We start from the raw sequence: 23,549 nt of genomic DNA, 5'->3' as shown, positions 1-23,549 counted from the left end.
ATTGGGATAGAGGAGCTGGAAACTGGGATGGGGAGGAGGAAACTGAGATGGGGGAGATGGAAACTGGGATGGGGAGAGGGAAACTGGGATGGGGAAGATGCAAATGGATGGGCAGAGGTAAATTGGGATCGGGAGAGGGGAAAGCTGCGATGGGAGAGGGAAACTGGGATAGAGGAGCTGGAAACTGGGATGGGGGGACTGGAAATTGGGATAGAGGTGGAAAATGGGATGGAGGAGATGGAAACTGGGATGGGGGAGATGGAAACTGGGATGGGGGAGGAGGAAACTGGGACAGAGGAACAAGGAGCCAGGATGGAGCAGCAGGACACAGGAAAAGGAGCGGGAAAGTGGGAATGGAGCGTGCTCCAAACACCGCCGGCACCTGGCACGGGAATGAATCCCTGTTCCCGCTGGGATGGGATCCACTCTGGGACTGGAATCCCTGCTCCCACCTCCAAAGATTCCCGGAGCGGGACAGGAGCTGCGGGATCCGGGAGCACCGGGATCCTGAGGGAATAGCTGCAGTGGGGAGCGGCATTTTTGGGAATAAAGATCGGCAGGATTCTTCCCAGCGGGAGAAGTTCCTCTGCCTTTTCCCGGTTCCCGGGGATGCAGCAGCTGCCGCGACAGCTTGTGTTGGATCCGGCTGCTCCCGGCTTGGCTTGGGATGCAGCTGGGAAATCGGGAACAGCCTGGAAGCCACAGCATCCCGGGAAACTCAGCCCGGCCATTCCCGACCTGCAGAAAACTGGGAATCACATCCCAACCATCCCGTGAACATCCCGGGAATCACATCCCAACCATCCCATGAACATCCTGGGAATCACATTCCAGCTATCCCGACAGCCACAGTATCCTGGGAAACGCATCCAAAGTTTCCCAACAGTATCCCAGATCCCACACCCCATAACCCACACCCCATAACCCACAGCACCCCATAACCCACACCCCATAACCCACACCCCATAACCCACACACCCCATAACCCACACACCCCATAACCCACACCCCATAACCCACACCCCATAACCCACACACCCCATAACCCACACACCCCATAACCCACACACCCCATAACCCACACCCCATAACCAACACCCCATAACCCACACACCATAACCCACACACCCCATAACCCATACCCCATAACCCACACTTCATAATCCACACCTCATAATCCACACCCCATAACCCACACCCCATAACCCACACCTCATAACCCACACCCCATAACCCACACCCCATAACCCACACCCCATAACCCCCAGCACCCCATAACCCCCAGCACCCCATAACCCCCAGCACCCCATAACCCACACCCCATAACCCACACCCCATAACCCACACCCCATAACCCCCAGCATCCCATAACCCACACACTTCATAACCCACACCCCATAACCCACATCCCATAACCCACACCCCATAACCCCCAGCACCCCATAACCCACACCCCATAACCCACACACCCCATAACCCACACCCCATAACCCACACACCCCATAACCCACACACCCCATAACCCACACCCCATAACCCACACACCCCATAACCCACACCCCATAACCCACACCCCATAACCCACACACCCCATAACCCACACCCCCTATAACCCACACACCATAACCCCCAGCACCCCATAACCCACACCCCATAACCCACACCCCATAACCCACACACCCCATAACCCACACCCCATAACCCACACCCCATAACCCACACCCCATAACCCACACACCCCATAACCCACACCCCATAACCCACACCTCATAACCCACACCCCATAACCCACACACCCCATAACCCACACCCCATAACCCACACCCCATAACCCCCAGCACCCCATAACCCACACCCACTGATCCCAGTGATACCCGAGGCCTGTCCCTGTCCCTGTCCCCATCCTCATCCCTGTCCCAGTGACCCCATGATCTGTCCCTGTCCCTGTCACCCCAGTGACCCCAGTGACTCCTTGTCCCTGTCCCAGTGACCCCAGTGACTCCCTGTCCCTGTCCCAGTCCCAGTGACACCAGTGACACCCTGTTCCCTGTCCCTGTCCCAGTGACACCAGTAACTCCCTGTCCCTGTCCCAGTCCCAGTGACACCAGTGACACCAGTGACACCAGTGACACCCTGTCCCCGTCCCAGTCCCAGTGACACCAGTGACACCAGTGACACCAGTGACACCAGTGACACCAGTGACACCCTGTCCCCGTCCCAGTCCCAGTGACACCAGTGACTCCCTGACCCAGTCCCAGTGACACCAGTGACATCAGTGACTCCCTCTCCCAGTCCCTGTCCCCATCCCTGTCCCACCGTGTCCCACAGGGAATGTTCCGGGCTCCTTTTCCCTGCAGGAACCCTCCCAGACACGGAACCCAACTTTTCCTGGAGCACTTTGGGTTTTCCCGGTGCTTCCCTGTCCCTCTGCATCCACAGAGCCCGGAAACATTCCCGGGAAAAGGGAAAAGAACACACCAGGGGACACGGGAGGACAACCCCGGCATGGGGGAAGATCCCTCGGGAATCGATTCCATGGGAATATCCAATCATTCCCATCCTCTGGAGCTCTTCCAGCCGTGCCAGCCCCTCCAAGCCCCTTTGGGACGGAACTGGTGTCACCCCTGTCCCAAAGGCTCCTCAGGGACGGGAGGAGCTCTGGAGAGCTGTTGCCTTTGGAATTCCCTGGTTGGAATTCCAGGAGGGACTCTGGAATTCCCTCGGGATGGTGTCAGGGCTGGTTTGAGGTGCCAGGACAGGTGTGAGGGACAATTGTCCCCGGTTTCGGGTGACGGCAGCTGGCAAATCCCGGCCGGGGCTGGAAAACGTCCCTGCTCCAGCTGGTCCTGGGCTGATCCCAAAATCTGGGCAGCAGGAAAAGTGGGAATTCTGACCCTGTGCCCCGGCCAGGTGAGACCCCACCTGCAGAGCTGCTCCAGCTCCGGGATCCCAAAATCAGCGGGACACGGAGCTGTGGGAGCGAGGCCAGAGGAGGCCACGGAGCTGATCCTGGGGCTGGAGAGCCGGGAATGTGCAGCCGGATCAGGGAAGGATCCCGGGAATCCTGGGAGCCGCTTCCCGAGGCTCCAGGGGCTCCGGGAGAGCTGGGATTTGGGAAAGGGCCGCAGGGCCAGGAGCCAGGGAATGGCTTCCACTGGGAAAGGGGAGCTGGGGCTGGGAGCTTGGGAAGGAATTCCCAGAGAATCCCTGGATCCCTGGGAGGGTCCAAATAAAGATGGTGGGATGGGATAATGGGATGGGGTGGGATAATGGGATGGGGTGGGATAATGGGATTGGAAAATGGGATGGGGGCACAGGTTGGGGTGTGGGTGGAGACTCAGCTCTGGGACAGGGCTGGAATTTGTGCTTTGGGATCTGTTTGGATCGGGAGTTGCACTGTGGGGTCTCTTAGGGTCAGGATTTGGGTTTTGGGATCCACTCCTAACGCTGCCTTTTGGGATCTCTTTGGGTCAGGATTTACCCTCTGGGATCTGTTCAGGTCGGGATTTGTGCTTTGGGATGTGTTAGGGCTGGGATTCACCCTTCGGGATCTGTTCAGGTCAGGATTCACCCTTTGGGATCCGCTCCCCTTTTGCCCCCCCTTCCCCTCTCCCCTCCCTCCGCTCTCCGGGGCTCGCTCTCCCCACCCGCTCCGCCCTCTCCCCTCGCCACACCCGGGGGGTCCCCGGGGGGCTCCGGTGCTGAAGGACAGCTCCGCCCTCTCCCCCTCCCTCCCTCCCTCCCTCCTCCCCATCCCTCCCTCCCCATCCTCCCTCCTCCCTCCGCTCCTCCGCCGCCTCCGCCGCCTCCCCCGGCCGCCCGCCGTGCCCGGGCGCTGCCGCCATGCCCCAGCCGGCCCCGCCGCTCCCCGCAGCCGCCTCGGGCGCACCATGAAGCGGCAGAACGTGCGCACCTTGGCGCTCATCCTCTGCACCTTCACCTACCTGCTGGTGGGAGCCGCCGTCTTCGACGCGCTCGAGTCCGAGGCGGAGACGGCGGAGAAGCGGCGGCTGGAGGCCAAGAGCCGGGAGCTGAAGAGCAAATACAACCTGAGCGCCGAGAGCTTCCGAGAGCTCGAGCGGGTCGTGCTCAAGCTCAAGCCGCACAAGGCCGGCGTCCAGTGGAAATTCGCCGGCTCCTTCTACTTCGCCATCACCGTCATCACCACGATAGGTACCGGCTGAGCCGCCGCGCCTTCCCCCCCTCCCCGCCCCGCTGGGGTTTTTTGGGGGGGTCTGGGGGTTTTGGTTTTAACTCTCCCTAAAGATTGGGCTCGGGGGATCCGCCCGGGAAGTGCGGGGAAATCCCTGTTGGGTCCCTGAGGGAGCTGCTGGGTGCTCTGGCGGTGGGATCGGGGTGATCCCTTGTGCTCGGTTCTGTCGGCACCGGGAAAATCCATCCCGCGCCTCTGTCTCGCACCCCGCTGTTTTCGGGGCGATCCCTCTGCCCGGATCCCGGTCTCACATCCCTTGGGATGGGGATGATCCCCCTGCCGGGATCCTCCTGTCCCAAATCCCTTGGGACCGAGGCGATCCCCCTGCCCTCACCCCATTTCTTTCCCATCTCTTGGAATCGGGGCGATCCCCCTGCCGGGACCCTTCTGTCCCAAATCCCTTGGGATCGGAGCGATCCCCCTGACAGCACCCCTCTGTCCCCAAATCCCTTGGGATCGGGGCGATCCCTCTGCCCGGAACCCCCTGTCCCAAATCCCTTGGGATCGGAGCGATCCCCCTGACAGCACCCCCCTGTCCCAAATCCCTTGGGATCGGGGCGATCCCTCCCCGGCTCCTCCAGCACAGGGAAAAACCGGCCCGGACCCCCCCTGTCCCCAATCCCGCTGTTTTCGGGTCGATCCCTCTGCCCGGATTCCTGTCTCTGATCCCTCGGGATCGGGGCGATCCCCCTGCCAGGACCCCCCTGTTTCCAATCCCTTGGGATCAGAGCGATCCCTCTGCTCGGTTCCGCCGGCACCGGGAAAATCCCTCCCGCACCTCCTGTCCTCAATCCCTTGGGATCGGGGAGATCCCTCCCCGGCTCCTCCAGCACCGGGAAAACCCCGCCCGGAACCCCCCCGTCCCAAATCCCTTGGGATCGGGGTGATCCCCCCGACAGGACCCCCCGTCCCAAATCCCTTGGGATCGGGGTGATCCCCCCGCCCGGACCCCTCCCGTCCCAAATCCCTTGGGATCGGGGTGATCCCCCCGCCCGGACCCCCCCTGTCCCCAAATTGCTCGGGATCGGGGTGATCCCCCCGCCCGGACCCCTCCCGTCCCAAATCCCTTAGGATCGGGGTGATCCCCCTGCCCGGATTCCCGTATCTCCCATCCCTTGGGATCGGGTCGATTCCCCCAAATCCCCCCCAAATCCCCCCCAAATCCCCCCCAAATCCCCAATCCCGCCGCGCAGGAACTTCCACCGCCTCTCCCAGCGGGAAATCCCCGCCCGAGCCCCGGGATCGGGAATTCTCCCCAGCCCTGGGATGGTCCCCAAGCCGCTGTCACCTCCCGCCGGTGGCTCTGATGCCCCGGACCCCCCTGGGGGACCCCCAGCCCGGGGAGGTGACAGGGACCTGTCCCTAAAGGATCCCCGGCTCCGAGGGGACAGGGACGTGTCCCTATCCCAGCTCCATGGGGACAGGGACGTGTCCCTATCCCAGCTCCATGGGGACAGGGACGTGTCCCCAGACCGGGGGAGAGGACAGGGAGGTGTCCCCACCCTGCCAGGCTCTCCCAGGGGATGTCACCGCTGTCCCCCACAGTGAAGGATGTCCCCAGCCACGACCCCACCCCGGGAAGTGGCACTGGGACACTTCTCTGTCACCCGCACTGTCACCCCTCTGTCACCCTCACTGTCACTTCCCTGTCACCCCCATTGTCAACCTTCTGTCACCCTCATTGTCACCTCCCTGTCATCCCCCATTTACACCTCCTGTCACCCGCACTGTCACCCGCACTGTCACCCGCACTGTCACCCTTCTGCCACCTTCAGTGTCACCCTTCTGTCACCCCCAACGTCACCCCTCTGTCACCCTCATTGTCACTTCCTGTCACCCTCATTGTCACCCCCCTCTCATCCCCCGTTGCCACCTCCTGTCACCCTTCTGTCACCTTCCTTGTCACCCCTCTGTCACCCTCAATGTCACCCCTCTGTCACCCACATTGTCACTCCCATGGTCACCCCCATTGCCACTTCCCTGTCACCCTCTGTCACCTCTCTGTCACCCCTTGTCACTTCCCTGTCACCCTCTGTCACCCCCACTGTCACCCTCTGTCACCCCCACTGTCACCCCCATTGTCACCCTCTGTCACCCCCACTGTCACCCCCACTGTCACCCCCATTGTCACCCTCACTGTCACCCCCTCTGTCACCCTCACTGTCACCCTCTGTCACCCCATTGTCACCCCCATTGTCACCCTCTGTCACCCCCTCTGTCACCCTCACTGTCACCCCCATTGTCACCCCCACTGTCACCCCCTCTGTCACCCTCACTGTCACCCCCACTGTCACCCCCACTGTCACCCCTATTGTCACCCCCATTGTCACCCCCATTGTCACCCCCACTGTCACCCTCACTGTCACCCCTGTGGCCTTTGGGTCCCCTCCAGGGGTGGCCGGGGTCACCTCTTGTCCCCCGGTCCCCAACTGCCCCAACCTCAGCACTCTGGGGACAGCGAGGGGACAAGGAGGGACACAGGGGGACACACAGGGGACAGGCCACCATTCCCATGGGTCCCATGGAGCGATGGGATAATGGGATAATGGGATAATGGGATGAGATGGAATATGGGAGAACACCAGGTTTGGGACAGATTTTGGGGTGTCCTCGGGTCCCCAGGGCTGTCACACGGATTTTGGGGTTCCTGTGAATTCCTGGGATTGGGACATGAATTTTGGGATTCCTGTGGATTCCTGGGTTTGGGACATGGATATTGGGGTGTCCTTGCGTCCCCAGGCTGTCGCGTGGATTTTGGGGTTCCTGTGGATTCCCGGGGCTGTCACATGGATCCTTGTGGATTCCTGGGATTGGGACATGAATTCTGGGATTCCTGTGGATTCCCGGGATTGGGACACGGATTTTGGGGTGCTGCTAGATTCCCACATTTGGGATGTGGCTTTTGGGATGTTTCCCAGGCCCGAAATCCCGGTGTTGGGATTCAAAATAATTCCCGGAGCTGAAACACCGGGCTCGGGGTGTTCGTTATTCCCAGGGCTGTTATCCCGGTGTTCGTTATTCCCGGAGCTGTTATCCCGGTGTTCGTTATTCCCGGAGCTGTTATCCCGGTGTTCGTTATTCCCGGAGCTGTTATCCCGGTGTTCGTTATTCCCAGGGCTGTTATCCCGGTGTTCGTTATTCCCATTATCCCAGTGTCAGGCTGTTCATTATTCCCAGGGCTGTTTTCCCAACGTTTATAATTCCCATTATCCCGGTGTTTGTCATTTCCGGAGCTGTTATCCCGGCGTCACTGTTCGTTATTCCAGGGCTTTTATCCCGGTGTTTGTTCTTCCCACCCTCAGGCTGTTCATTATTCCCGGGGCTGTTTTCCCAGTGTTTATTATTCCCATTATCCTGGTGTCAGGATGTTCGATATTCCCAGGGTTTTTATCCCAGTGTTCGTTATTCCCAGGGTTTTTATCCCAGTGTTTGTTATTCCCAGGGTTTTTATCCTGGGAATACTGTTATTCCTGTTATCGCCAGGGCTGTTATCCCGGTGTCAGTGTTGGTTATTCCCGGGGCTGTTATCCCGGTGTTTGTTATTCCCGGAACTCTTATCCTGGTGTTTGTTATTCCCACCCTCAGGCTGTTCATGATTCCCGGGGCTGTTATCCCAGTGTTTATCATTCCCATTATCCCGGCCTCAGGATGTCCCTTATTCCCAAAGCTGTTATCCCGGTGTTAATTATTCCCGTTATCCCGGTGTTTGTCATTCCCATTATCCCAGTGGTTTCCATTCCCATTATCCCAGTGTTAATTATTCCCGTTATCCCGGTGTTTGTCATTCCCATTATCCCAGTGGTTTCCATTCCCATTATCCCGGCGTCAGGGTGTTTGCCATTCCCATTATCCCATTATCCAAGTGTTTACAATTCCCATTATCCCGGTGTTTTTCAATCCTGTTATCCTGTTGTTTGTCATTCCCATTATCCCACTGTTTGCCATTCCCGTTTCCCCATTATCCCATATTATGTCATTCTCATTATCCTGGTGTTTTCCATTCCCGTTATCCCAGTTTTTACCATTCCCGTTATCCCAGCATTTGCCATTCCCTTTATCCTGGATGGGACGGGGAGAACCGGGAATCTCCAGAGGGATCCAGCGGGATCCATCCCATCCCAAAGATCCTGGAATGCCAGAGAGGGACACAGATCCGCTGGGATCCACTGGGATCTGCTGGGATAGATCCCAAGGAACCACGGCCAGGGCTCGGGATGAGGATTCCCGGGATCCCAAAGCTGCGGCCCAGCCGGGAATCACAGAGGGAATGGCCCCAAATGGCCTTCCCCGTATCCCGCCCAGTTTTCCCGGAATTCCCAGGGATGAGGGGGGAAGGGGCTCCGACATCCCGATGTGCGGGAAGATCGGTTTTCCCAAAATCCCATCCCCGCCGGCAAAGCTGGGATGAGGCTGGAATGACGGGAGATCCAAATCCAGGCCCCCCAGGGAAAAGGGGGGAAAAATCCCGATATTCCCATGGGATTTGGATTTCCAGGGCAGGAAAAAAGGGATTTTTTTTTCCCAGGAATTCACCACCCAGCTCTTGGTGGGACAGGGAAAAGCCAGACTGGGATTGGGAAGCGGGGCTGGATCCCGGTGGGATGGGGGAAGGAAAATCCAGGATCGCAGATCCCGCTGGGAAAAGTTGGGATCTGTTTTGGGTTGGGGTTTGGGGTTTTTTTTCCTCCTTTTATCCATGAAAAAAGCTGGGAGAGGAGCAGCTCCTGGTGCTGCTCTGGAGCTTTCCCACGGATCAATCCTGATCCCAAAATAACCCGAGCCCAAAAAACCCCAATCCCAAAAAACCTGAATCCCAAAGAACCCGAATTCCAAAAAACCCCGATCCCAAAAAAACCCTGATCCCCGAAAGAACCTGATCCAAAAAACCCCAATCCCAAAAAACACCAATCCCAAAAAAACCCCGATCCTAAAAGAATTTGATCCCAAAAACCTGATCCCAAAAAAACCTGATCCCTAAAATCCAATCCCAAAAACCTGATCCAAATGCAACTCGATCCCCTAAAAAAACTGATCCCAAAACAACCCAGTCCCAAAAAACTGATCCCAAAAAACCCAATCCCAAAAACTCCAATCCCAAAAAGCCTGATCCCCAAACAGCCTGATCCCAATAAACCTGATCCTAAAAACCCGATCCCTGAAAGACCTGATCCCAAGAAAACCCAATCCCAAAGAACTGACCCCCAAAAAACACGATTCCTCCCCAAAAAATCCCAAAAAGACCAATCCCCCCCAAAAAAAGATCCCAAAAAATCCCAATCCCAAAAATCCCGATCCCAAAAACCCCGATCCCAAAAAAACCTGATCCCCCCCCAAAAAACTATCCCAAAAAAACTGATCCCAAAAAAATCAATCCCAAAAAACCTCCTGATCTTAAAAATCCTTATCCCAAAAAAACCCTCAATCCCAAAAATCCTGATCCTAAAAACCCTGATCCCAAAAATCCTGATCCCAAAACTCCAATCCCAAAAACCCCAATCCCAAAACAACCAGATCCCTTCCCATCCCTCTGTCCCCTCTGGGAGAAAGGCACCAAATTCCCTGGATTTGGGGATGAGGGGAAAACTCTGGAGAAAAATATTTTTCCCAAAAAAAATTTGGGGGAATTTCTGGGATAAGGAGCCCTTTCCCTCCCACCAGTCCCTCGGGATCTTCTTGTTCCCGTTCCTCAAAGAAATCCCAAAATTTCCATGGAAATCGCTGGAATTCCCAAAAAATTTGAAGGAATTGTTGGGATAAAGGACGTGGAGCGCTTTGGGAATGATTCCCCACCTTGGGATATTCCTGTTCCCATTCCACCAAAAAAAACCCCAAAATTTCCATGGAAATCTGTAAAAGCGGATCCAGCTTTGGAGTTTACAGGGAAAGGGGGGAATATTCCTGGAATTCCTGTTCCCTGCCGGCTTTTCCTGGGAAAGCCATCCCGGCCATCCCGGGGCTTGTTGGAGTGGAAAATTGGGATCTTGTCCCTCCCTTTTCCCTGCTCCACGTTCCTGGATGTTCCTCCCGGATCGTCCCCGCCGGGAATCGCGGGGTGGATGAGGAGGTGGGGAATTCCCTTTGGGAATTTCCTTTGGGATCGGAGGCGCTTCCCGGCGGGATGGGGATTGAGGGGTGACAATCCCAGCCTGGATTCCAGGGAATGGCATCCCAAGGACACTCCAATGATTCCGAGGCCTCCTGGCTTTTCCCATGGGATTCGGGGCAGGGATCGGGATCGGAGCCCTCTGGATCCTCCCTCTCCCATCCCCCGATCCCACCCAGGCCGTGAATTCCCGTTTTTTTTCCATCCAGGCCATAAAATTCCAGCTCCTGGCCTTTCCCAGCCCATTCCTCCTTAAATCCCGACCAGGAACGAGGAATGCCGACCATGGGCCAGGAAAAACCATCCCAGATTTCTGGGATTTTCCCGTTTTTTCCTGAGCGTTGGGGCTGGTGGATCGGGCTTGGGGTGGATCCAAGAGCCTTTGGAATGGGATTTCTGGGATGGGTGGAATCAGCAGCTCCCAGGACAAAGGGACTGGATCCATTCCTCATTCCCATCCTGCATTCCCATCCCACATCCCCATCCCATAATCTCCATCCCACATCCCTTCCCATGTCCCCACCCCATATCCACATCCCAATCCACATCCCGCATTCTCACCCCACATCGCCATCCCACATTCCCATCCTATATCCCATATCCACATCCCAATCCACATCCTACATTCCCACCCCAATGCCTATCCCAGATTCCCATCCCACATTCCCACCCCACATTCCCACCCTGGATCCCCATCCCATAATCTCCATCCCAATCCACATCCCATGTCCCCACCCCATATCCACACCCCAATCCACATCCCACATTCCCACCCCATATCCTCATCCCATAATCTTCATTCCCCATTCCCATCCCATATCCCCATCCCCATCCTATATCCCCATGCCAGATCCTCATCCCAGATTCCCACCCCATATCCCCATCCCATATCCCACATCCTGCTTCCTGTCCCACATCCCATCCCACATTCCCACCCCATATCCCAATCCCCATCCCACATCCCCATCCCATATCCCACCTCCCGCATCCCCATCCCACATCCCATCCCGCATTCCCACCCCATATCCCAATCCACATCCCAGATTCCCACCCCACATCCCATATCCCCATCCCATATCCCACATCCTGCTTCCTGTCACACATCCCATCCTGCATTCCCACCCCATATCCCCATCCCATGTCCCAAATCCTCATCCCACATCCCACATCCCCATCCCATATCCCCATTCCCAAGGATCCTTTGGAATCTGGTCCCCCTTCAGAGAGGCTCAGGCCCCCCGGATGCTCCAGATCCCAAAACCCCAATCCCAAACTCCCTTCCTGGACCGGGGTCCCCCTTCCCAGGAAGGACCTGGCCACCCACCCCCACCCGTTTCGGGACACGGATCCATCCCAAAATCCGTAAGGAATGTTTCATTCCCGCCAGAGCGCCCCCCAGAACACCGGGATCGCACCCCGGGGGTGTCCCAGCCCATTCCCGGCGTATCCCGCCTTATCCAGGGGCTCTGGACCCCCCTTCCCGCTGCGGGGCCCCCCCTTTTTCCAGGGAAAGGGGAGGGCCGGGAAGGGCCTGGCGGGGCCCCAGAATCCAAGGAAAAATTGCCAGTTTTGGCGCAAACAGGGATCTTGGCCGGCGCCGGGATTTTCCATGACTCCATCCCGACCCCCCCGGCCGCACTGGGGGGGAGGGGAGGGATCAGGCACCCCCCACATCCCAAAAATTCCAGGGAGGGGGAAGGGATCCCAGTGCCGGTCCGAATCCCTTTGGGAATGAGGCGGGAATTTGGGATGTGGGAATAAAGGGGGGAGTTGGGGGTCCGGCCCCACATCCAACCCCACCCCCCACGCCCCAAATCCCACCGGGAATGGGGATTCCGGGGGATCCCGGATTCTTGGGATCCCATGGGGGGCTCCCAGATGGATCCAGCGGCGGCTCCGTGGAATGAGATCCGGAAAAGAGGGGAGATGGAGCTGAGGGGATTTGGGGATGTGGAAGGAGAGAGGGATGGAGGGAAGGATGGATCCAGGGATCCAGGGATGGATGTGGATAGATGGATCCATGGATCTGGATGGATGGACAGACGGACGGATGGACGGATGGATGATGGATGGATGGATGATGGATGGATGATGGATGATGGATGATGGATGGATGATGGATGATGGATGGATGGATGATGGATGATGGATGATGGATGGATGATGGATGATGGATGATGGATGATGGATGATGGATGGATGATGGATGATGGATGGATGATGGATGATGGATGGATGGATGGATGGATGGATGATGGATGGATGATGGATGATGGATGATGGGTGATGGATGGATGATGGATGGATGATGGATGGATGATGGATGATGGATGGATGATGGATGGATGGATGGATGATGGATGGATGGATGGATGATGGATGGATGATGGATGGATGATGGATGATGGATGGATGATGGATGATGGATGATGGATGGATGGATGGATGATGGATGATGGATGGATGGATGGATGATGGATGGATGATGGATGGATGATGGATGATGGGTGGATGATGGATGATGGATGATGGATGGATGATGGATGGATGATGGATGGATGATGGATGATTGATGGATGGATGATGGATGGATGGATGATGGATGATGGATGGATGGATGATGGATGATGGGTGGATGATGGATGATGGATGATGGATGGATGATGGATGGATGGATGATGGATGATGGATGGATGGATGGATGATGGATGATGGATGATGGATGGATGATGGATGATGGATGATGGGTGATGGATGGATGATGGATGGATGATGGATGGATGATGGATGATGGATGATGGATGGATGATGGATGATGGATGATGGGTGATGGATGGATGATGGATGGATGATGGATGGATGATGGATGATGGATGGATGATGGATGGATGGATGGATGGATGGATGGATGGATGGATGGATGATGGATGGATGATGGATGGATGATGGATGATGGATGGATGATGGATGATGGATGATGGATGGATGGATGGATGATGGATGGATGATGGATGATGGATGATGGATGGATGATGGATGATGGATGGATGATGGATGGATGATGGATGATGGATGGATGATGGATGATGGGTGGATGATGGATGATGGATGATGGATGGATGATGGATGGATGATGGATGGATGATGGATGATTGATGGATGGATGATGGATGGATGGATGATGGATGATGGATGGATGGATGATGGATGGATGATGGATGGATGGATGATGGATGATGGATGGATGGATGATGGATGATGGGTGGATGATGGATGATGGATGATGGATGGATGATGGATGGATGGATGATGGATGATGGATGGATGGATGGATGATGGATGATGGATGATGGATGGATGATGGATGGATGGATGATGGATGATGGATGGATGATGGATGGATGATGGATGGATGGATGGATGGATGGATGGATGGATGGATGATGGATGATGGATGATGGATGATGGATGATGGATGATGGATGATGGATCCATGGATGGATGGATGGATGATGGATGGATGATGGATGGATGATGGATGGATGGATGGATGATGGATGGATGGATGGATGATGGATGGATGGATGATGGATGGATGGATGGATGGTGGATGGATGATGGATGATGGATGGATGATGGATGGATGGATGGATGATGGATGGATGATGGATGGATGGATGGATGATGGATGGATGATGGATGGATGGATGGATGATGGATGGATGGATGGATCCATGGATGGATGGATGGATGATGGATGGATGATGGACAGCTGACTCCATGGTTCCATGGGTGGATGGATGGATACAAGGATCAGCTGGAACAAGAACAGTTGGGATTCTGGAATCCCAGGGTTCCCTCCAGCTCTTCATTCCCACTTCAGCCCATCCCAGATCCCATCCCCTGCTCCAGCTGCAGGCGCTTCCATCAGCCCCAATCCAGGGATTTTGGTGTCTCCAGCCCCATCCAGGGATTTTGGTGTCTCCAGCCCCATCCAGGGATTTTGGTGTCTCCCAACTCCATCCAGGGATTTTGGTGCCCTCAGACCCATCCAGGGATTTTGGTGTCTCCCAACCCCATCCAGGGATTTTGGTGGCCCTGCAGGACCCGGGTGTGTCCTATGGCCACATCTCTCAGTGCCAGCTCCATGTTATCCCATGGAATTCCACAGTCGCTCTTCCTGGGAATGCCGGGGTCTCCTGGGGGACAGCTGCGTCCCCTCCCCTGGCCTGGGGACAGTGGGACAATAATCCCAGCTGGGAACAGCGGGATCCTTACTGGGAACAGCGGGACAATGATCCCCACTGGGAACAGTGGGATCCTTACTAGGATCAGTGGGATCCTTACTGGGAACAGCAGGATCCTAACTGGGAACAGCAGGATCCTTACTGGGATCAGCAGGATCCCAACTGGGATCAGCAGGATCCTTACTGGGAGCGGTGGGATTGGGGAAGGGCTGACATGAGGAGGCTCCTTCCATCCCCCTGTCCTGTTCCCTGAATCTCCCTGTTCCTGTTCCCTGGATCCCATCCCCTGCTTCCCTAAATCCCTGCCCCATTCCCTAAATCTCTGCCCCATTCCTGCCTCATTCCCTGCCCCATTCCCTAAATCCCTGCCCCATTCCCTAAATCCCTTCCCCATTCCCTAAATCCCTGCCCCATTCCCTAAATCCCTTCCCCATTCCCTGCCCCACTCCCTAAATCCTTGCCCTATTCCCCAAATCCCTGTCGCATTCCCTGCCCCATTCCCTAAATCCCTGACCCATTCCCTAAATCCCAGCCCCATTCCCGCCCCATTCCCTGCCCCATTCCCACCTTATCCCCTGCCCCATTCCCTGCCCCATTCCCGCCCCATTCCCGCCCCATTCCCTGCCCCATTCCCTAAATCCCTGTCGCCATTCCCTAAATCCCTGACCCATTCCCGCCCCATTCCCTGCCCCATTCCCTAAATCCCCGCCCCATTCCCTGCCCCTTTCCATAAATCCCTGCCCCATTCCCTGCCCTATTCCCTTCCCCATCCCCTGCCCCATTCCCGCCCCATTCCCTGCCCCATTCCCTGCCCCATTCCCTAAATCCCGGCCCCATTCCCAGCGCTCCCTCTCCCGCAGCTGTCCCGCTAATCCCGGCCATCCCTCTCTCCCCGAGCCGGGATCGGCTCCAGCCCCGCACCTGCTCCGGCCCCGGCTCCAGCCCCGCTTCTCCAGCCCTAAAAAGGCCAGAATTCCTTCGGGAAGTGTCATCCTCCCTCCCTGGGGACACGATCCCTGCTCCCGCCGCATCCTGAGCCCGGGACACGGCAAGGGTCGGGAATGGGGGCAGGAGGTGGGAAAGGAGCCAGAATTCCTGGCTTTATTCCCGGTGCGTTCCCAGAGGGACGTGCCCTTCTCTCCCGGACCATTCCTCGCCACCCGCGGCTCCCGGGGGGATTTGGGGGTCACCCCCCGCGGGGTTTTCCAGGGGTTTTCCCTCTTCCCGCTGGCTGGAGGTGCCATTCCCGAGCTTCCCCCCGTCCTCAGACGTGCCGGAGCTCAGGCGGCTCCTGCGGAAACCGGGAGCGGGGGGGGATCGGGGGATTGAGGGAGAGCTCGTGAACTCCCTTCCCTCGGGAAAGAGGGATAAAAATAACTCCGGGAGGCCGGAGAGGGATGGAGAGGGAGCCTGGAGAGGGCTGGAGAGGGCAGGGAAAGGCAGGGAAAGGAAGGAAAAAGGCAGGGAAAAGGCAGGGAAAGGTTAGGAGAGGCAGGAAAGGATAAGGAAAGACAGGGAAAGGTAAGGAGAGGCAGGAAATGATAAGGAAAGACAGGGAAAGGTAAGGAGAGGCAGGAAAAGGCAGGAGGATGCTCAGGGAGGTTTTTGGGAAGGCTCCCGTGGGCACTGCTGGGGGCTCCATCCCCAAAACAGCTGGAAGGTGTGGGGGAGGTGTGGGAATTGTTGGGAAGGGGGTGGGGAAGGGCGGGATGAGGGATCGGGATGTGACTCTGGGGGGAGCAGGAGGAAAAGGGGGAGAGGGACACCGGGAACCGGGAAGGGACACCAGGAACAGGGAAGGGACACCAGGAACTGGGAAGGGACACCAGGAACTGGGAAGGGACAACGGGAACTGGGAAGGGACAATGGGAGCAGGGATGGACCAGGGGAGACTCAGGTGATGATTTCTGGTGGTGTTCCCAGATGTTTCCCAGATGTTTCCCAGATGTCTCCCAGGTGTTCCCCAGATGTCTCTCAGATATTTCTCAGGTGTTCCTCAGATGTTCCCCAGGTGTTCCCAGGTGCTGCTCTCCATAAATTCCCTCTCCATCAATTCCCTCTCCATGGACTCCCTCTCCATGGATTCCATCTCCATGGATTCCATCTCCATGGATTCCCTCTCCATGGATTAGGGACACGGGGTTGGGATTAGGGACAGGATTGGGATTAGGGATAGGATTTGGATTAGAGACACAGGGTCAGGATTAGGGATAGGATCAGGATTAGGGACACAGGGTCAGGATTAGGGACACAGGGTCAGGATTAGGGACAGGATTGGGATTAGGGACACAGGGTTGGAATTAGGGATGGGATTTGGATTAGGGACACAGTCAGGATTAGGGACACAGAGTCGGGATTAGGGACACAGGGTTGGGATTAGGGATAGGATTGGGATTAGGGACAGGATCTGGATTAGGAATAGGATCAGGATTAGGGACACAGGGTTGGGATTAGGGACAGGATTAGGATTAGGGATAGGATCAGGATTAGGGATAGGATTGGGATTAGAGATAGGATTGTCCATAGGGATTGACAAAATCCCCGGTTTCCTCATCCTTGGACCTGGAAATCCCCCAAATCCTCGATTTCCTCATCTCCAGCGAGTCCAGGATGGGAACCGCGATCTCCCGTTCCCATTGGTCCCCACCCAAACCTCGTCACTGGCACGGCATTCCCAGAGAAGCTGTGGCTGTCCCCGGATTCCTGGAAGTTCAAGGAAATGTTGGATAGAGCTTGGAGCAGCCTGGGAATAGCGGAAGGAGTCAGGGTTGGAACGGGAAGATCTTCCCACACAAAGCATTCCATGAATCCATGATAAAAGACACCCAGGATCCATCCTGGGGGATTTTTATGGAATTCAGGGATGGGAAAGGGAAGGGAGACCCTTCTTGGACTTGGGAATTCCCAGTGAGGCCCCTGGATCCCGAAATTCCTTCTCCAGGAGGAGTCGGGATGGGGCTGGATCCAATCCCAGGCTGGGAGAGCCGGGAATGCGCAGCCGGATCAGGGAAGGATCCCGGGAATCCTGGGAGCCGCTTCCCGAGGCTCCAGGGGCTCCGGGAGAGCTGGGATTTGGGAAAGGGCCGCAGGGCCAGGAGCCAGGGAATGGCTTCCCACTGGGAAAGGGGAGCTGGGGCTGGGAGCTTGGGAAGGAATTCCCAGAGAATCCCTGGGAGCATCCAAGGAAAGTCTGGAGCAGCCTGGGATGGTGGGGTTGGAATGGGATGGAATTGAAGATCCATGGATCCCATCCCAAACTATTCTGGGATTCTGGGATCAAGGGTGCTCAGGATTCATCCCAAGGGATTTTTATGGAATTCAGGGATGGAAAAGGGAAGGGAGACCCTTCCTGGAGTTGGGAATTCCCAGTGAAGCCCCTGGATCCTGAAATTCCTTCCCGGAGCGGCGTTGGGATGGGGCTGGATCCAATCCAGCAGAGACAGAGAGGGATTTGGCCTGGAATACCAAGACAGGAAAGAGCTCCCACTCCTCCAGGGTTGGGATTTTGGGATCTCAGGAAGGAATTCCCAGCTGGGAGGCTGGGGAGGGGCTGGAATTCCCAGAGAATCCCTGGGATCATCTAAATCTGTGCCGTATCACCGTGGGACGGCGGGACGTGTCACGCCTGCAGCGCGACTCTCCTGGGATATCCCATCCCATCCCATCCCATCCCATCCCATCCCATCCCATCCCATCCCATCCCATCCCATCCCATCCCATCCCATTATCCCATCCCATTATCCCATCCCATTATCCCATCCCATTATCCCATCCCATTATCCCATTATCCCAATTTCATCCCATCCCATCCCATCATCCCATCATCCCATTATCCCATTATCCCATTATCCCATTATCCCAATCCCATTATCCCATTATCCCATTATCTCATCCCATCCCATTATCCCATTATCCCATTATCCCATTATCCCATCCCATCCCATTATCCCATTATCCCATCCCATCCCAATATCCCATTATCCCATCCCATTATCCCATTATCCCATCATCCCATCCCATCCCATTATCCCAATATCCCATTATCCCAATATCCCATTATCCCATCCCATTCCATTATCCCATCCCATTATCCCCATCCCAATCCCAATCTCAATCCCAATCCCATCCCATCCCATTATCCCAATGTCCCACCATCCCATTATCCCATTATCCCATTATCCCATATCCCATTATCCCATTATCCAATTATCCCATTATCCCATTTTCCCCTTATCCCATCCTGTTGTCCCATTATCCCATATCCCATCATCCCATCATCCCATTATCCCAATATCCCATTATCCAATTATCCCATCATCCCATCATCCCATCATCCCATTATCCCATTATCCCACACCGACATTTCTCCCGTTTCCCTCTCAGGCTACGGTCACGCTGCTCCCAGCACGGACGGCGGGAAGGTTTTCTGCATGCTGTACGCGCTGCTGGGGATCCCGCTGACGCTGGTGATGTTCCAGAGCCTGGGCGAGCGCATCAACACGCTGGTGCGGGCGCTGCTGCGCCGCCTCAAGCGCCGCCTGGGCATGCGGCGCCCCGAGGTCTCCATGGCCAACATGGTCAGCATCGGCCTGGTGTCCTGCGTGGGGACGCTCTGCATCGGGGCCGCCGCCTTCTCGCACTACGAGAACTGGAGCTTCTTCCAGGTGAGGGGAAAAAACAACCGGATTCCATCTGCTTTTATCTTATATTTTTTTAATTTTTTTTTTAATTTTTTAAAATTTTTTTCTAATTTTTTAAAATTTTTTAAAATATTTTTTATTTTTTTAATTTTTAAAATTTCTTAAATTTTTGAATTTTTTTTTAATTTTTTAAATTTTTTAAATTTTTTTAAATTTTTTTTATTGTTTATTTATTTTTTATTTCTTTACTTTATTTTTTTAAATTTTTTCGTTTTCGTTTTTTTATTTCTTTTTTTTTTGCTTCATTTTTTTTATTTCTTTATTTCTTTAGTTTTTTTACTTTATTTTTTTATTTTTAATTTTTTCATTTTAATTTTTTTTTATTTCCTTATTTTTCACTTCATTTTTAATTTTTTTATTTCTTTATTATTTTACTTTATTTTTTTATTTGTTTATTTCTTTAGTTTTTTTACTTTATTTTTTAATTTTTTTTTCATTTCTATTTTTTTATTTCTTTATTTTTCGCTTCATTTTTTTATTTCTTTATTTCTTTATTATTTCACTTTATTTTTTTATTTCTTTATTATTTTACTTTACTTTTTTATTTTTTTATTTCTTTATTTCTTTATTTCTTTACTTCATTTTTATTTCTTTATTTCTTTATTTTTTACTTTACTTTTTATTTTTCTTCTAATTTATTTATTTATTTAATTTTTAATTTTTTTTTTATTTTTAGTTATTGATTTATTCATTAATTTTAATCTATTTTTTATTTTTATTTTTATTTTTAAATTATTTTTATTTATTTCTTTATTATTTTATTTTCTTTTTTTAAATTATTTATTTATTTATTTGTTTTTATTATTTAGTTATTTTGGGTTTTTTTTTTGTTTTTATTTATTTATTCTATTTTTTATTTTTATTTTTTATTTTTTATTTTCTAGTTTTTATTATTTATTCATTTTTCATTTACTTTTAATATTTATCTTTTTTATTTATTTTATTTTGGGTTTCTAAAAATTTATTTAATTAATTATTTATCTATTTTTATTATTTATTATTTATTTATTATTTTTTATATTATTTATTTCTTATATTTTATTTATTTTATATTTTTAATTATATATATATATAATTTTTAAACGTTTCAATTAAAATTTTTAATTTTAAAAATGAAAGATATTATATTATAATATTATAACATTTTATTATAGTAACATATTAATATAACAATACAATGGTAATGTAATGTAAAATATAATATAATATAATATAATATAATATAATATAATATAATATAATATAATATAATATAATATAATATAATAAAATATAATATAATATAATATAATATAATATAATATAATATAATATAATATAAATATAAATATAATACATGGTCATATTATATAATATTATAACCCTTATATATTATAACAAATATAACGCTAATATATATAATAATAATATATATAATATAACGTTAATATGTAAAATTACATATATAAAACTTGACCATACTATAATATAACCCTATTATATAATATTATAACCCTAATTAATAATAATAGTAGTAATAATAATAATAATAATAATAATAATAATAATAATAATAGTATAACCCTACTATATAATATTATATATACAAAACATGCCCATAGTATAATATAACCCTATCATATAATATTATAACCCAAATATATAACAATAAGTGTATAATAATATATGTAATAATATATATATAATATCACCCTAATATATAATATCATGTATATAAAACATGCCCTTACTATAATATAATATTATAACACTAATATATAATATTATATATAATAATATATATAATAATATATATATATTATAATATATATAATAATATATATATAATATAACCCTAATATATAATATTTCATATATAAAACATGATCATATTATAATATAACCCTATAATATAATATTATAACTCTAATATATAATAATAAATATATAATAATATATAATAATAATAATATATATGATATCTCCCTAATATATAATATTATATATAATACATGACCATACTATAATATAACCCTATAATATAATATTGTAATCCTAATATATAATAAAAAATACATATTAATATATCTAATAATAATATATATAATAATAATATATATAGTATCTCCCTAATATATAATATTATATATAAAACATGACCATACTATAATATAACCCTATCGTATAATATTATAACCCTAATATATAATAATAATATATATAATAATACTATATATAATAATAATATATATAATATAACCCTAATAATAATAATAATAATAATAATAATAATAATAATAATAATAATAATAATAATAATAATAATAATAATAATAAATAATCTCCCTAATATATAATATTATATATAAAACATGACCATACTATAATATAATCCTATAATATAATATTATATTAATATTGTAATACTAATATAATATTATATTAACCCTAATATATAATAAAAATATATAATAATATATATATTATTATTATATATATAATATAACCCTAATATATAATATAATATATATATAAAACTTGACCATATTATAATATAACCCTATCATATAATATTATAACCCTAATATATAATAATAAATATATAATAATATATATAATAATAATATATGAAATACAATAATAATATAATATATATAAAACATGCCCCTACTCTAATATAACCCTATGATATAATCTGTATAACCCATGGCCATTCTCTAACACCTCCCTACACAACATTTAACCCCTTCCTGCCCACCCCAGGCCTACTACTACTGCTTCATCACGCTGACCACCATCGGCTTCGGCGACTACGTGGCGCTGCAGAAGGACCAGGCCCTGCAGACGCAGCCCCAGTACGTGGCCTTCAGCTTCGTCTACATCCTGGCGGGGCTGACGGTCATCGGCGCCTTCCTCAACCTCGTGGTGCTGCGCTTCATGACCATGAACGCCGAGGACGAGCGGCGCGACGCCGAGCAGCGAGCGCTCCTGGGCCACGCGGTGCCCGGCCCCGCCGCCGCGCCCCCGGCAGAGAGAAGGTTCCGGAACGTTTACGCCGAGGTGCTGCACTTCCAGTCGGTTTGCTCGTGCCTGTGGTACAAGAGCCAGGAGAAGCTGCAGTATTCCATCCCCATGATTATTCCCAGGGATTTGTCGGGGTCGGAGACGGCGGTGGCGCGCTCTTCGCCCGCTCGTTGCGTGGAGACTCCGGAGCATCGCTGCTTCTGCCGCTCCCGGCGCTCCGCCATCAGCTCCGTGTCCACCGGGCTGCAGAGCCTGGCGGCGTTCCCGGGACTCGCCAAGCGCCGCAGCTCCGTGTAGCCCCTTCCTCATCCTCAGCCCAGCCCGGATCCCTCCGGAGCGGGACCAGGCCGCCTCAGGCTCCGGGACCCGGCCGGAGCGGGACCCCTTGGCTCCGGAATGGATTTTAATTTATCTTGGACTTTCATTTCAAACCTCTCTTGGATTTCCATTTCAAACCTCTTGGATTTTAATTTAAAACCTCTTAGATTTAAATTAAAACCTCTTGGATTTTTAATTTCAAACCTCTCTTGGATTTTTAATTTCAAACCTCTTGGATTTAAATTTCAAACCTGAATTTTAATTTCAAACCTCTTGGATTTAAATTTCAAACCTCCTGAATTTTAATTTCAAACCTCTTGAATTTTTAGTTTCCAACCTCACCTGGATTTTAATTTCAAACCTCTTGGATTTTTAATTTCCAACTTCTCTTGGATTTTTAATTTCCAACCTCTCCTGGATTTTTAATTTCCAACCTCTCCTGGATTTTAATTTCCAACCTCTCCTGGATTTTAATTTAAAACCTCTCCTGGATTTGATTTTAAAAGCTCTTGGATTTTTATTTCACCAAAAAAAAACCCAAAACAATCCTTGAAAATGTGAAACTGGGGAGAGCCTCGGAATCCGGCGGGATGGAGGGGCAGCCAGTCCTGCCCTTTCCGTGCTCTGGATCCTCGGGAATTCCCCGGGAAGCGCGGAAGGCCACGGAAATCAGGCTAAGAGGGGCTTAGCCGGAGCTTTTCCACATCAGCCGCCCGGAAAAGCAGCCGGAGTCACGTAGGCCGCTCCAAAATCTGGGATTTGGGGCCGGATTAACCCTTTGGAGCGGGGGCAGAGCTGGGAGTCCTCGGGATTTAGCGGGAATCATCCGTGGGAGGCTGGTTCATCCCGCAGGAATTCCGTTTCCATCCGTGCCGAGGATCCAGGGGTGGAATTGTTCCCCTCAGGGAGGTTTTTTTGGGAATTTTCCCCTGGGATCCCCATCTCCATCCTCCCCGAGTTTCCAG

At 50.8% G+C, this 23,549-nt stretch overlaps 1 protein-coding gene across 1 annotated transcript; it reads left to right on the top strand.

Annotated features, from left to right (window-relative positions):
- Positions 1-3,890: 3,890 nt before the first annotated feature.
- KCNK3 (potassium two pore domain channel subfamily K member 3) lies at positions 3,891-22,670 on the top strand. Its single transcript, XM_058835635.1, has 3 exons — positions 3,891-4,173; positions 18,947-19,227; positions 22,006-22,670. The coding sequence occupies exons 1-3, from the start codon at positions 3,891-3,893 to the stop codon at positions 22,561-22,563; spliced, it is 1,122 nt and encodes a 373-aa protein (XP_058691618.1). The 3' UTR covers positions 22,564-22,670.
- Positions 22,671-23,549: the final 879 nt, after the last annotated feature.

The sequence above is a fragment of the Poecile atricapillus genome, chromosome 3 (assembly GCF_030490865.1).
Source record: "Poecile atricapillus isolate bPoeAtr1 chromosome 3, bPoeAtr1.hap1, whole genome shotgun sequence".
Classification (NCBI taxonomy): Eukaryota; Metazoa; Chordata; class Aves; order Passeriformes; family Paridae; genus Poecile; species Poecile atricapillus.
This window is presented reverse-complemented; position numbering and strand designations above follow the sequence as displayed.

Excerpts from the sequence above, each read along its gene's own strand:
- KCNK3 (XM_058835635.1), top strand. The coding sequence starts at position 3,891 with ATGAAGCGGCAGAACGTGCGCACCTTGGCGCTCATCCTCTGCACCTTC. Across the intron at positions 4,174-18,946 it reads CACCGTCATCACCACGATAG|GCTACGGTCACGCTGCTCCC; the intron begins GTACCGGCTGAG and ends TTTCCCTCTCAG. Across the intron at positions 19,228-22,005 it reads AGAACTGGAGCTTCTTCCAG|GCCTACTACTACTGCTTCAT; the intron begins GTGAGGGGAAAA and ends TGCCCACCCCAG.